Raw genomic sequence first — 14,796 nt, forward strand, 5'->3', positions numbered from 1 at the left:
GAGGCTCTACATTCAGAAGTTTTGCACAGTGCTTTCAAAGGGCAAAGGTTCATTAAACTCGTCTGTAGCTCTCTCTTCCCTTTCCCCAAATTTCATATTCTTAGCAGGTGCATTTGTTGTGGATATCCTTAGAATGGCAAGATGCTTTTAAAAATCATTCTTAGACATTTCTCCCATTCCTATAATCAAGGTTGCTGTGGGAAAATTTCTGTTCTCTTTATATGAAGTGTTTTTTCTGCCTGAGTCCCCATCCCTATTCATTTATCCTTTCTCTACACCTCACCACATGCTTGTCCTAAACTTGACCTTCTATACAGTGAGTAGTCCTCTGGAAAGTATAATTCACTTTCTACAATTCTGACATCTAATAATCAACACCATCTTCTTCTACCTAGAATTCTGGTGAATAAAATTCGTTTCTATGTACATGGATTATTTTACTTAAAAACGAACTGTGATAATTTAAAGCCTTTTCAAGAATTTCTTGGCATTCCAACAAATATATTTATCTTAATTAGCCTTAAATTTGGAGATTATTTAAATGTAAAAGGAGTGAAAACTTGTTATTTTAATTTTCATTACCTTGTTCAGAAGGAAGAGAAAGTGAGATGGGACAGTCAAAATTACATTCAAAGTTAATAGTTCTGATGTCCTTATCATTAGTAAAAAATACACATTTTTTGGACTGTGTAGTAATGCCAGTTATAAAGATGGCTTTTTAGGAAAAGCTGAGTAGGAGAAAGGTATGGTCATCACCATTAGCTCTCAGGGGAATAAGTTTTAATGGTCTGAAGAAGGGAGAAATACATGAAACGTGCTTTCTCGGGCAAAGTTATAAATGGGTGATGCTTCAAACTGATATTCTTTAAATTTGTCCAGCATTCGTTTGGTAAGGCCAAGAAGTAACCAATTTTTCTGTCTCTATTGAGTTTTAAATTTTACATTTTTTATTACCAGAAGTTTTAATTAGTTCTTTTAAAAATATGTTTAATCATCTTTTATAGTCTCCTGTTCTTGTTCATAGTTTCAAGCCTTTAACTTTTAAAAATATGTTAAGTGTTTTAATTTGATATTCTTTGTCTGATAATTCCAGTGTCTGAAGTCTTTTCAGATCCAATTCCACTTTTTGTTCTTTCTGCTCATTGAGCCTTTTTTTTTTTTTTTTTAATGATACCTTGGAATTTATTTGTGGGAATTCTTTGAGGCTTGTGTTGAAGTCGATACCCTTCCAAAAAGACTTTCTTGGGAGCGCTCCTAACCAGGAACCATTTTAAACTAAATTCTCCACTTTAAGTTTTTCTAGATCATAGAAGTAGTATGAATTCAGCTTATAAAACCATATAAGGCCAGCTCATGGCTACAAATTATCAGGAAAGATTTTCATGCCTTTCACTCAGTGCTGGGGTCAAGATAGACAAGTTTCCTTACTGTTCCCTTCTGTGTGGCAGATTTATTTCTTGTTTACACTTTCACTGAGTAGTTAAGTCCTTTGAGATTTTGGCTTTATACAGGATTGCATTCTTGGATTCCATACTTTTAGTGAGCTCTCAGTTTTATTTCCTATCTCCCTTACCTTAGGTAGGTTTGGCAGGTATCCTTAGGCCAAATGCTGACTTTGGTGTTAGCGCCAAACTTACTATTATCACTTTAAAGTGATAACATCAAGTAAGCAGATTCCTTACTTTCTAACCATTTACTTTTAAATTATTTTTATTAGAAAGGTTGTTCAGAGTATTTAGGTGGCTTTTCTGCCAAAAATGGAAATCTTTGATGTTTTTAATAAATAAAAATTCTGTAACCCAATAATTTCACCAGCTAATATGTTTATACCAGTCAAATTGGCATGAAAATCAGTAAAATATTTTTCACTTTTCTATAGTGTTTCTTCCTTAGTCTTCTTTTGAGTTTTTGCAATAAACCATTTGTGGGAGATGGGGCACATTACAATTTAGATAAAATAAATTACTTGTGAACAGCAGTGCCAAATATTATTCAGTTTCAGAACAGTAGCTGACTATTGACTGCACGTGACTCTTGCAAGAAGAATACTTAACAGAATATTTTATGCTAATAAGGGAGATTAAAAAATTTTTTCCATCGGAGTTTCTTACTACTTTGAAGGAAATTTGAAAAATTAACATATCTGTGATGTTTTAGGACCCTTTAGAAATCTGTGCTGCTTTTATGGTACTCCAAATATTTCTTGGGCTAATACCTCTTAGTCCAATTCTGCCTGTGTACCCAGGTGACATAATCCCTCAAAGTGAGATAAAAAAAAGTGGGTTAGCTGATATTTCTGTAAAAAGAGTTAGAATGTAGTTAGGAGGAAATAGAGTACCATATTATTTCCCTTCCCCAAATATAATAAGTAAAAGAGACTCAGAAATGAGAAATGGGGAATAATGAGGAGGGAAGAAGACAAATTATCGTTATTCCTACCTCTGGCTGTGGCTTTTCAAAATCCAGTTAATATTGTAATTCAGCCTTCTATATAGGGTTGACCAAGAGGCACATTTTCCTTAAAGTGGTTGAATTCAAATGTTCTTTAAGTAGATTAAGAAATGGTAAGAATTTCACATTTTTGTTGAGATAACCTTTATGTAAATTCATACTTGTTCACATGATTTTTGACATTAATGGAATTATTTAACAACGTGATTTTTAAAGTGACTTCTATATTACTTTATACAATCTTTTTGTTAGTCTGAAATTACTTATTTTGACTGGAATATTGAATAAAATAATTATAATTTCTCATAATTTTTTAGTGTAACAATTTAAGGAAACAAGTTGAAAATAAAAGCAAGTATGTCGAAGAACTCCAGCAGGAGGTATGTGCTGATTCCCAAAATCAAACTATTTTTAAAAATCCCTACTTTTTCACTATAGTGTTTTTTTTCTTTGAAAGATTGGCACCTGAGCTAACACCTGTTGCCAGTCTTCTTTGTTTTCTTCCCAAAGTCCCCCCAGTACCTAGTTGTATATTCTAGTTGTGAGTGCTTCTGGTTGTGCTATGTGGGACGCTGCCTCAGCATGGTTTGATGAGTAGTACCATGTCTGTGCCCAGGATCCAAACCGGTGAAACCCTGGGCTGCCAAAGTGGAGTGCACAAACTTAACCATTTGGCCACGGGGCCGGCCCCTCACTACAGTTGTTGAGAATAAGTCTTTCCTTTCCCTTTAGTGATTTCAGTCTAAGTGGCAGTGTATGTTTGAATCACTTTGGTACTAAACATACTTCTTTATTTTTAACTTTTAACAGAATAAGGCCTTAAAGAAAAAGAGTACAGCAGAAAGCAAGCAACTGAATGTTTACGAGATGAAGGTATTTGGAATCTTTATTCTTGTTTTTAAAATATTAGTAAATAGATGAGAATTTAGGAATTTTATACCCTTCATTTATATTTTAACAGTTATTTTCAAACATTATCTTTTGAGGTTGTGGGAATCAAACCTTTTAGTTGTAATAGAGTGCTCATCTATGATTTAGCTGTGTTAAAATCTTGGCCATATTTTGTTTGTCATCTGGTTCCCAATTCCTTGAACAATGACCTACACTTAGTAAGCACTCAATAAATAGTTTTTGAATCTTGAATGGAAAGCAGTGGTTGTCAGTATATTAAATATGTGCCTTTTTTGGGAAAGCAAAAATCTTATACCTTCTTTTAATACTAATTGAAATTAAAAGTATGTAAATATTGTGATTAGAAATGAAAACAAATAAGAAGTCTCATAAGCTGCTGGAATTACATATAAAAGAAGTTGATACGTATATCTTGTAATTCAGCCTTTCTTTATCTAGGTAGAATTAAAAGAAATATACAAAATATTCTTAGCAGCCTTACTTGTAGGAGTCCTAAACCGAAGACAACATGGATATCCATCAATAGCATCTTTTTTTTTTTTTTTAAAGATTGGCACCTGAGCTAACAATTGTGGCCAATCTTTTTTTTTTAAAATTTTTTCTGCTTTATCTCCCCAAATCTCCCCTGGTACATAGTTGTATATCTTAGTTGCAGGTCCTTCTAGTTGTAGCATATGGGATGCCACCTCAATGCGGCCTGACGAGCGGTGCCATGTCCGCACCCAGGATCCTAACCCTGGGTCACCGCAGTGGAGTGTGTGAACTTAACCACTCGGCCACGGGGCTGGCCCCCAGATCAGTAGCATCTTATAATTCAATAGAAAATGACTCTAAGATGACTCAGATGTTAGAATTAGCAATTCTTTCATGCAGCTATTATAAGTATATTCAATGATGGAAAGGAAAGTATGATTATAATGAAATAACAGATGGGGAATCTCAGTGAAGAAATGGAAACTTTAAAAAAGAATCAGATGGAAATTCTAGAAGTGAAAAGTAAAATATCTTAAACAAACAAACTTCAGTAGTCCTACTAGTAGATTGAAGACGGATGAAGAAAGTGTCAGTGAACTTGAAGCTGGATCAATAGAAATTATCTAGTTAGAGAAATACAGAAAAAAAAAAAAAGGACATGGTACCTCAGTGGCCTGTGGAACAATATCAGGTGGTTTTAGATGTGTAATTGGAGTCCCTGAAGAAGAGGAGAGAGAGAATAGGGCAAAAGAAAATTATTTGAAGAATTTCTCACATTTAATTAAAAGATAAACTTCCAGATCTGTGGTTCTTAGCAAATCCACAGTAAATAAATAGAAAGAAAACCATACCTAGGCAGGTATGTTTTAGTCAAAGTGCTAAATCTAAAGATAAAGAGAAACTTTTAAAAGCAGCCAGAGAAAAACATCACATTGCATACAAGGAGATAGTGACACAAATGATGGCTGACCTTGAATCAGGACAGTGAAGCCCAGATAACAAAGGAAAGACATCTGTAAAATGCTGATAGAAATAAGCTGTCAAACCAGAATTCTGTATGCAGCAAAAATAAGGACATTGAGAACTGCACTAAATGCTAAAGAAGTGTGATAGGAATTTTTTCAGGCTGAAGGAAAATGACATCAGATGAAAACTTGAATCAGTGGAAGCAATGAAGAGTGCTAGGAAATGGTAAACATGTAGTTGAATATAAAAAGCTATGTATTTTTCTTCTCTTAATTTTTTAAAGGGTTTATATGGCTACTTAAAGCAAAAAAAATTGCTATTATAGAGTTAATAAGATAGAGGACAACCATAGGACAAAGGACAGGAGGGTAAATACAACTTTTGTTGAAAGATTTTTACATTATGCACGAAGTACTACAATATTAAGTGTTAAGTAGACTATGGTAAGTTAGTGATACACATTTTCCTCCCTAGAGCAGCCACTATAAAATAATGCAGAGACATAGTGAAAAAGCCAATAAAGGAATTGAAATGGAATACTAAAAAATTTTAATAAACCCAAAAGGAGAAGCAAAAAAACAAAAAAGAGACAACATGAATAGAAAGAAAAGACCAAAATGATATATCTGAACCCAGCCATATCTGTAATTACCTTAAGTATCAATGGGCTAAATATTTTAATAAAAAGTTAGAGATTATTAGTCTGTATTAAAAAATCAAGACTGACCACTCATAGGTGGAAGTTAATATATTGACAAGGAGATCTGATTGGTGGTTACCAGGGAAAAGGGGGGGTGGGAGGAGGGCACAAAGGGGGAAGTGGTGTACCCACAACATGACTAACAAAAATGTACAACTGAAATCTCACAAGGTTGTAATCTATCATAACATTAATAATAAAAAAAAGATATTTAAAAAAAAAATCAAGGCTGAACCATATGCTGCCTGTAAGAGACACTCTTTATTTAATATAAAGATACAAAGAAGTTGAAAGTAAAAAGATGAAAAAAAAGATATACTCTGCAAATAGTAAGAATAGGAAAGCTACAGTGACAATTTTAATAACACATAAAATAGATTGAAATATAAGGAGTTTTATCAGCGATCCAGAGGGGCATTTTATAATGATAAAGGTGTCAATTAATCAAGAAGATACAATGATCATGGATATGTTTATACTTAATAACAGAGCTTTACAATACATGAAACAAAAACTTAAAAAACTAAAATGAGAAACAGACAGTTTCATAATCATAGTTGTAATACCTCTCTTTCAGCAACTGATACAACTAGTAAAAAATTGATAAGAATATAGAAAATCTGAACACTATTAACTACCTTGACTTAATTCACGTTTGTAGAATACTATAGTTACAACTGTAAATTCTTTTGATGTGCATGTAGAATGTGTAGCAAGATAGATCATATGCTGGGCCATAAGACAAGTCTCCATAGATTTACAAAAGATTGAAGTCTTACAGAGTATATTCTCTCACTACTACAGAATTAAATTAGAAGTAAGTAACCGTAAGATATCTAGAAAAACCTAAATATTCCGAAATTATACAACACACTAGTAAATAATTCATGGGCCAAAGAAGAAATCACAAGAAAAATGAGAACTTATTTTAAACTGAATAATAAAGAAGTATAACATATCAAAATTTGTGGGATGCAAATAAAGCAGTTCTGGGACGGAAATTTATAAACAATATTTATTTTAGAAAAGAAGAAATGACCTAGGTTTTCATCTAGAAACTGAAAAAAGGTGAGCAAATTAAACCTAGAGAAAGTAGATAAAAGGAAATAAAAATAAGAAGAGAGGTCCAAGAAATAAAAAAGAGACAAAAAATTAATGAAGTCAAAAGTTGATTCTTTGAAAAATATTAATAAAATTGAGAAGCCCTTAGCAGGATTGAATACAAAAAGAGAGAATAAAATTCACTAAAGGCAGGAATGAAATAGAACATTATTAACATACACACTATAAATATTAAAAGATAACAAGGGGATGTCATGAACAACTTTATGCGAATAAATTTGAAACCTAGGTGAAATGGGCTAATTTCTTGGAAAACCCAATTTACTAAAACTGACACAAGATGAAAGGGAAAATCTGAAGAGCCATGTATCAGGAAAATTGAATCTGTTATTAAAAATGTCCTGGAGAAAAATCCATATTTGGAAGGTCTCACTGGTAAATTCTAACAAACACTTCAGGAAGAAATAATACCAGTCTTTCACAAACTCTTCCAAGAAATAGAAGAGGGAGAATAATTCCCAACTAGTTTTTTGATACTAAATCCTGACAAAGACATTTACAAGAAAATAAAATTACAGACCAATATACCTTATAAATATGGATATAAAATCCTTAACAAAATATTAGTAAACCTAATCTAGTGATATGTTAAAACCATATTACATTGAACAAGTGGGGATTTACCTTAGGAATGTAAGATTGGCTTAAGATTTGAAATTCTCAAATTTTTGAAATTATCAAATACTTTATTCTATTAAGTAATAAAAGAAAAATTATATAATCATCTCAATGGTTGCAGAAAAGCATTTGACAAAATTCAATACTCATTCTTGATACAAATTTTCAATAAACTAGGAATAGAAGGAGACTTCCTCAGTCTGATACAGAACAGCTACAAAATACCTAAAACTAGCATCATGCTTAATTATGATAGGCCAAATTCTTTCCCTTTAACATCAAGAACAATGTCTGCTCTTCAACATTATATTGGAAGTTCTAGCTAGCACATTAAGACAAAAAGAAATAAAAGGTATATAGATTGGAAAAGAATATGTAAAACTGTCTCTTCTTAAGTGATGTGATTGTCTACATTGAAAATTCTAAGGTTTTTACAAAGGCGGTAGTATACTAGTGAGTGAACTTGGCAAAGTCATGGGACACAACGTCAATTGCCAAAAATCAGTTGTCTTTCTATATATAAATACAGCTACTAACTGAAAAATGAATTTTAAAATACAATGCCACTTAACAGTAGTATCAAAATCCATATAATAGAGATAAATTAAATAAAATATGTGGAAGACTCATACACACAAAAGTACCAACATTGCTGACACAAATTAAAGAAGACCTAAGTAAGTACATATGTATCATGTTCATTGATTGGATACCTTAATATCTTTAAGATGTCAGATTTTCCCAAATTGGTCTAGAGATTCCATCAATCCCCATCATAATTCCAGCACTTTTTTTCTAATTTATAGACCTTGACAAGCTGCTTGTAAATGTATATGAATGTTCAAAGGACACAAGAATTTTGAAAAAGCAGAATCAGGTTGGAGGATTTAGGCTCCCTGATTTGAAGATTTACTATAAAGCTACAGTAATCAAGACAGTATACTATTATGAGGATAACAAAGAGATCAATGGACTGTCATAGAAAGTTCAGAAATAGACTAATTGACATGTGATTGATGGATTTTCAGCAAAGATGCCAAAAAAATTCAATGGGAGAAATGAAAGTCTTTTCAACAAGTGTTCTAGAATAACTGGATATACGTATGGGAAAGTAAAAAACCTCGACTCCTACTTTAAACAATAGACAAAAGTTAATTTTGAATGGGTTATAGACATAAAATCTTAAACTGTAAAGCTTCTGGAAGAAAACATAGGAGAGTATCTTTATGGCCTGGAAGTTAGCAAAGACTTCTTAGGAAGGGCACAGAAAGCAATATTCATAAAAAATATGATAAATTAGACCTCATCAAAATCTCAAAGATCTGCTTATCAAGAGGCATCATTAAGAAAATAAATAGACAAGGTACAAAGAAGGTGAAAATACTGACAAAAAACACATTTATTTGAAAGACAACATATATCCGGAATATATAAAGAACTCTTAAAACTCAACACTAAAAGATTCAAAATGGGGAAAAGACAACAACAAACAAAAAGCCTGATTAAAAAATGGGCAAAAGACTTGAATAGACATAGTTAATAAAGAACTCCTATACATCATAAAGTAACTGATGAAGCAAGCAAATAGATAAATGGGTGAAAGACATGAATAGAGATTTCACAGGACAGAAAACATCAGGAGTTAAACGTATTACATAATTTTTAGGAAAATGTAAATTTAGTGACAAGACTTCAGTCAAATATTTTTGTCTGATGCTATCAGCTGCTGATAAGGGTGTGAAGCAGGCAAAACTCATAATATTGTTTCTAGGAATTTAAATTGGCATATGTACTTTGGAAAATAATGTCATTATCTGGTAAAGGTGAACATGCAGCCTGCCCTATGACCCAGCAATTCCAATTCTAGGTATCTACTGCAGAGAAATTTTACACACTTACACTGGGAGATGTTTACAAGAACATTCACAGCGTTATTGTGTATACTAATCCCATATTGGAGGCAATTGAATACATTAATAAACCATAGTATATTCATACCATATTACACCACTTAGTGAAAATGAAGGAACTGTGTTTACACACATAAATACCTGAAACATACTGCTGAATGAAAAATGCAAGACACAAAAATATGCATACTATGAAAACATTATGTAAAATTCAAAACCAAAAAACTCTGAAATATTGATACATAGTTGTGCAGTAAAGCTATAAAGAAGAGCAAGGGAATAATGAATATTAAATTAAGAATCTTTGTTACACTTGAGGAGGCAGAAGGGGAAAACTAATGAAGAGAGGCACTCAGAAGCCTTTATCAATGTTGATAATGTTCTGTGTCTTAAAGTTGGTTGATTCATGGGTACAGAATACAGTCTGATTAATTGTTAAATTAAGCATACTTCCCTTTCCCAGTTCCTGTCCTTGCTTATACCCCCTCCTCAGTTCTAATTCAGCCCTTAGGTAATAAGTGATTTTGGAAGGTGGATGCTAATTAAGAGTCCTCTTTCTTTTGAAAATTACTATATTTGAGTCATATCTACATGACTCAGTAAATATCCGTACAAAGTAAATGAAAACAATTGGAATTGAAGGTGTTGATTATTTACAGAAAATTAATCTCATTGAGTATGCTTTTCGATGAAATCTGTTTTGTCTATTTTTCTTTAGTTGATTATGCTTTTAGTGTCATTTCCAAATCCATTGTTGTGAATATTAACTCCTATTTTCTTCTAAGATTTATAGTTTTAGCTATTGCGTTTAGATCTTTAATCTGTTTGAGTTAATTTTTTTACATGGTGTCGAGGTAAGGGTCCAACTTCATTCTTTTCTATGTGAATATCAGTTGTTTCAGCAGGATTTGTTAAAGAAACTATTCTTTAACAAATTCTATTCATCAAAGGACACTAGCAAGAGAGTGAAAAGATAACCCATAGAATGGGAGAAAATATTTGCAAATCCTATATTTGGTAATGATCTAGTATCCAGAATATATAAAGAACACTTCCACTTCAACAACAAATACCAGTCACTGAAGGACACATACTGCATGATTCCTCATATTCCACATATGAGGTACCTAAAATGGTCAGACTCATAGAAGCAGAGATTAGAATGGTGATTACCAGGGACTGGGGGGAGGGGGAAGTGGAGAGGTGTTATTCAATTTGTATAAAGTTTCGGTTATGCAAGATAAATTAGTTCTAGAGGTCTACTGTACAGCATAGTGACTATAGTCAGCAATACTGTATTGTGCATTTAAAAATTTGTTAAGAGGGTAACTCTCATGTTAAGTGTTCTTATGACAAAACCAAAAAACAAAGGAAACTTTTAGAGGTGCTGGATATGTCTATTACCTTAGTTGTGGTGATGGTTTCACAGGTGTATGCATATGTCCAAACTCATTAAATTGTATAATTAAATGTGTGTGGTTTTTTTGTTTATCAATTATACTTCAATACAGCTGTTTTTTTTTAAAAAAGAATGTTTTTTCTTTGAATCACATGGGTGTTCTGTCCAAATGGAGTAGTTACTTTTTGTAACAAAAGATACTGAACGAAGACTAAGCAATTTAAATATTGTTGATAAATTCATTAAAAATAAACATATGGCTGCCTTTAAAATATTGCTTGTCAAGACTAACTACATATTTTATGGGAGAAGATAGATTTTGTGAAAAATAAAGCACATCACATCATATGAAAAATGTAAGGAAAATGACCCAACCATAATTTACATGAATAAGTAGTCTTTTAATGTTCATAAAACCACAAAATGAATACAGAATATTTTAAAATAATCCTCAGCATTTACTAATGTTCATGCTATTTTCTTTACTTAAAGGTCAGTAAATTAGAGCTAGAACTAGAAGGTGCCAAACAAAAATTTAGAGAAATGACTGACAGCTATCAAAAAGAAATTGAGGACAAAAAGATATCAGAAGAAAATCTTTTGGGAGAGGTAGGAAAAACTAAATATGTTTGAGAATTTGTTATGCTAAAACTCTATATTTGTTTATTAGTATTTTAAGAGAAAACTAATAATTCTTAATGTTTAAATTATGATTTTGATCTAATAAATTTATATTAGGGACAATTAATTAGTTTCTTAAGAAGCTAAAAATATCCTTGTTATTCTAAGTATTTGAGTATTGAGTAGTGTGTAATTATTTTGAAAAGATTAAATGATCATTACGGTGTTATACTGTCATTCTCACTTGATAGATCAAAACATCCTGAAATAAACCAAAACACTAATGCGTTTTCTACTTGCTTTTCTAATTTTCTCATGTTTGATTTCTGTGTTTTATGTGGTCTTCACATTTAGGTTAAATTTTTTTTTGTGCATTAATTTTAAGAAACACTTTTCATTTATTTGAAAGGTTGAGAAAGCAAAAGTAATAGCTGATGAAGCAGTAAAATTACAGAAAGAAATTGATATACGATGTCAACATAAAATAGCTGAAATGGTAGCACTTATGGAAAAGCATAAGGTAATTTTTTTCTTTTCTAATGTGTAATGAAAATTATTAATCAGAGCTTTATTTAAACATAAAAATGGTGAAATCAAGGTAGCACTCTGATTTGTCAGAGAGAATTATTGTCTATGCAACAATGACTAGTTATAGTTGGAATACCCTTGATCTTCCATTTCTCAAAGTTTGATCTTAACCAAACAAAGCTGAGCTTGGGTGTCACTTCCTTGAGGAAATCTCTTCTCATCATCTATGATGGATGGAAGTAATCACTTTTTCTGAATTTTACCTAGTTGCCTCTTACAGTACTTTCCACCTTATATTTATTCAAGTACGTACCCAGGACATTTATCTCATTAATATTTCTATCCTCTACATGTGTCTAACACATACTAGCCTAAACGAATTTTTGTCAATGGAATAAATAGATGAAAGGCTTAATTTTTGTTGTGTTTGCAGGTATGCCCTATTTTTTTATTGTTGTTTTAAAATAATCATTTTGTTAGGGAATTAAGCCTTATTCTCTTCAAAATTTGAAGAGTAGGTGGGTTATACCTACCTATTCATCTTTAAAATTTGTTGCTGGGATATAACATTATTATGAGGTAGCCAGTGAGGATTTGAAAAAATATTTTAAGTGACATTTGAACTCATAGATTTAAACATATTTGGTATGTCTCAGTGTAGTTCAGTTTTCATCCTTGTTTATACTCAAATTGTCTCATCTTTGGCCAGTGGGAGCCTCTTTAAAGTGGCTGGCAAGCCTTTGACTTGACCCTAATAGTCTCTGATAGCTTTCTTCCTTTCTGTGATGACAAAATGTTCAAGACTCATCTTGTGTTTCTTGCCCAAGATCTGGAATCAGCCGCTTTTCTAAGAGGTTCTGGTGTTTCTAGCCTATTTTTTAAATTGTGAAATTCAGTGATTCTAATTAAAAAGAATTATTTCTTGCTCTTGTGTTAGATTATTTTCAAGACTGTTATCTGTGTTTCATTGTTTATGTTTGATTAAACATATAATTGAAAAATTAAAAATATATGTTCAAATATATATATTACTGAATTCATAAGCATCATTTTCTGAAAATATTAAATCATAAAGATATTGGCCTTATTAAGAGATAATCTATTTGGGGTCTAATCTACCTAAATGTTTTCTCTGTTTAATGTAGCACCAATATGATAAAATCGTTGAAGAAAGAGACTCAGAGTTAGGACTTTATAAAAGCAAGGAACAAGAACAGTCATCAATGAAAGCATCTTTGGTGAGATAAAGAACAAATAGCAGTAAAAGCCAATTTTCATGTCAGTATGGCTGGTGGTAAAGAATAATATTAAATAAAACCATAATGTTTGAGCTATAGAATCAAAGAATCTTAGATCTGAAAGGGAACTTATAGAACTTATAGTTAAGTGGTTTTCCAATATAGTTTTTGAAATGGTGGTATGAACTCTTTCTAAAATGAAAAGCAATAAACTACAGTTAAGATAAGTTTGGAGCTCTGAGATTAGGAGAGGATGAAGAGGAGAGATACAATAGTATTAAATATTTCTTTAGAGAAAATTATGAAAAGTTTGTCTAAATGAAATCTTTAGTTATGTTCCACTAGCAGCTTTCATATTAGTGGGCTTTTTAAGTGTATATATTTTATGAGTGAATTTGTTTCTCTATAAAACTAAGTTTATTTGTAATCCTACTTTGCATTTTCATTGTCATGAGAAATATATGGATGCACTTATAGACTTCATGTTTCTTTTTCTTTAGGAGATTGAACTATCCAATCTCAAAAATGAACTTTCATCTGTCAAGAAACAACTTGAAATAGAAAGAGAAGAAAAAGTAAGTTTTGTGACATTATAGATAAAGTAATTGTAAGGTTAGGTGCAACTTCACATTTTTATAAATGTGTCATATTAGAAAATAATATGATAAATTTGGGCAACTAGGGATTAGCTTTTTTTCCCCACAAAAGTATTTAGCATATTCCCTTGTTTAAATATTAAACACATATATATGTACACTTTGAGTAGGCGTGCTTTTAGATACACTATAAGTATTTGAGAAATATTATCTCATATATTATAAAATGCTTATATATTTAGATGTGTTTTTTTAGCTGTTCATCATGTTTCAGAAAAAAATGCTTTATATTTCTATGGTGTTTTGAAATTTGTAAAGTGAATTGACTCACACTTTAAAATGACAAATACTGTTTATCCTTTTTTGCTTCCTATACAACAGGCACTGTGCTTAGTACCCTACTCCCATCTAACTTAATCTTTACAACAATATTATAAAAATACTTATTATCTTCATTTTTACAGAGGTTAGGTTAAGATCACAGAGTGAAAATGTAAAATGGCTTAGAAATTAAACCTAAGTCTATTTTGCATGAGTCCAAATCCTGTTCTCTTCATTACTCTGCAACAACCTAGATAATGTGCACTTTCAATTTCAAGCCTTTCTGCATTTGTTCACTTTGTTTCTTGCATTTAATTCCTTTCTTCCTTTTATGGAAAATCTCACACATCTCTCACCTTGCAAAGATGAGCTTATTGTATATAGTATTCCCATAGCACTTTGTTCTGACATTAAAATAATTATGTTACTCTGTGACCTCCTTATATTTCAAGTTCTTCAAGGGCTAGGATTACATCTTATTTATCTTTGTTTTCTGTTTATCTGAACACAGTACTTGAAAATTTTCTTTCAATAAACGTTTGTCAAAGGAATGACTAAATGGCTTTTTCTTTACCTGCAATAGTTAATATACATACTTACCTTTATCCTACTGTTTCAGTAGAAGAGAACTCCTGGTCTTTAATTACTCTTAATTTGTTTTTCAGTTTTTCCAGTTTTATTGAGATATAATTGACGTACAGCACTGTATAAGTTTAACGTGTACAGCATAATGATTTAACTTACGTAAATTGTGAAATGATCACCACAATAAGTTTAGTTAACATCCATCATCTCATATAGATACAGAAAAAAAGGTTTTTTTCCTTTTGATGAGAACTCTTAGGATTTACTCTCTTAACAACTTTCAAATATACATACACCAGTGTTAACTATGGTCATCATGTTGTACATTACATCTCTACTGCTTATTTATCTTGTA

At 31.5% G+C, this 14,796-nt stretch overlaps 1 protein-coding gene across 3 annotated transcripts in view; it reads left to right on the plus strand.

The window, feature by feature from the left end:
• SYCP1 (synaptonemal complex protein 1) overlaps positions 1-14,796 on the plus strand; it is a 130,044-nt gene that overhangs the window by 73,372 nt on the left and 41,876 nt on the right. For all 3 annotated transcript variants that reach the window (XM_044749361.2, XM_044749363.2, XM_070487115.1), the window contains 6 exons: positions 2,769-2,831; positions 3,262-3,324; positions 11,045-11,161; positions 11,583-11,693; positions 12,847-12,939; positions 13,440-13,514. In XM_044749361.2, the coding sequence (XP_044605296.1) occupies positions 2,769-2,831; positions 3,262-3,324; positions 11,045-11,161; positions 11,583-11,693; positions 12,847-12,939; positions 13,440-13,514 (522 nt within the window). The remainder of the gene's footprint in view (positions 1-2,768; positions 2,832-3,261; positions 3,325-11,044; positions 11,162-11,582; positions 11,694-12,846; positions 12,940-13,439; positions 13,515-14,796) is intronic.

Source organism: Equus asinus, chromosome 16 (genome assembly GCF_041296235.1).
Source record: "Equus asinus isolate D_3611 breed Donkey chromosome 16, EquAss-T2T_v2, whole genome shotgun sequence".
NCBI classification, from domain to species: domain Eukaryota; kingdom Metazoa; phylum Chordata; class Mammalia; order Perissodactyla; family Equidae; genus Equus; species Equus asinus.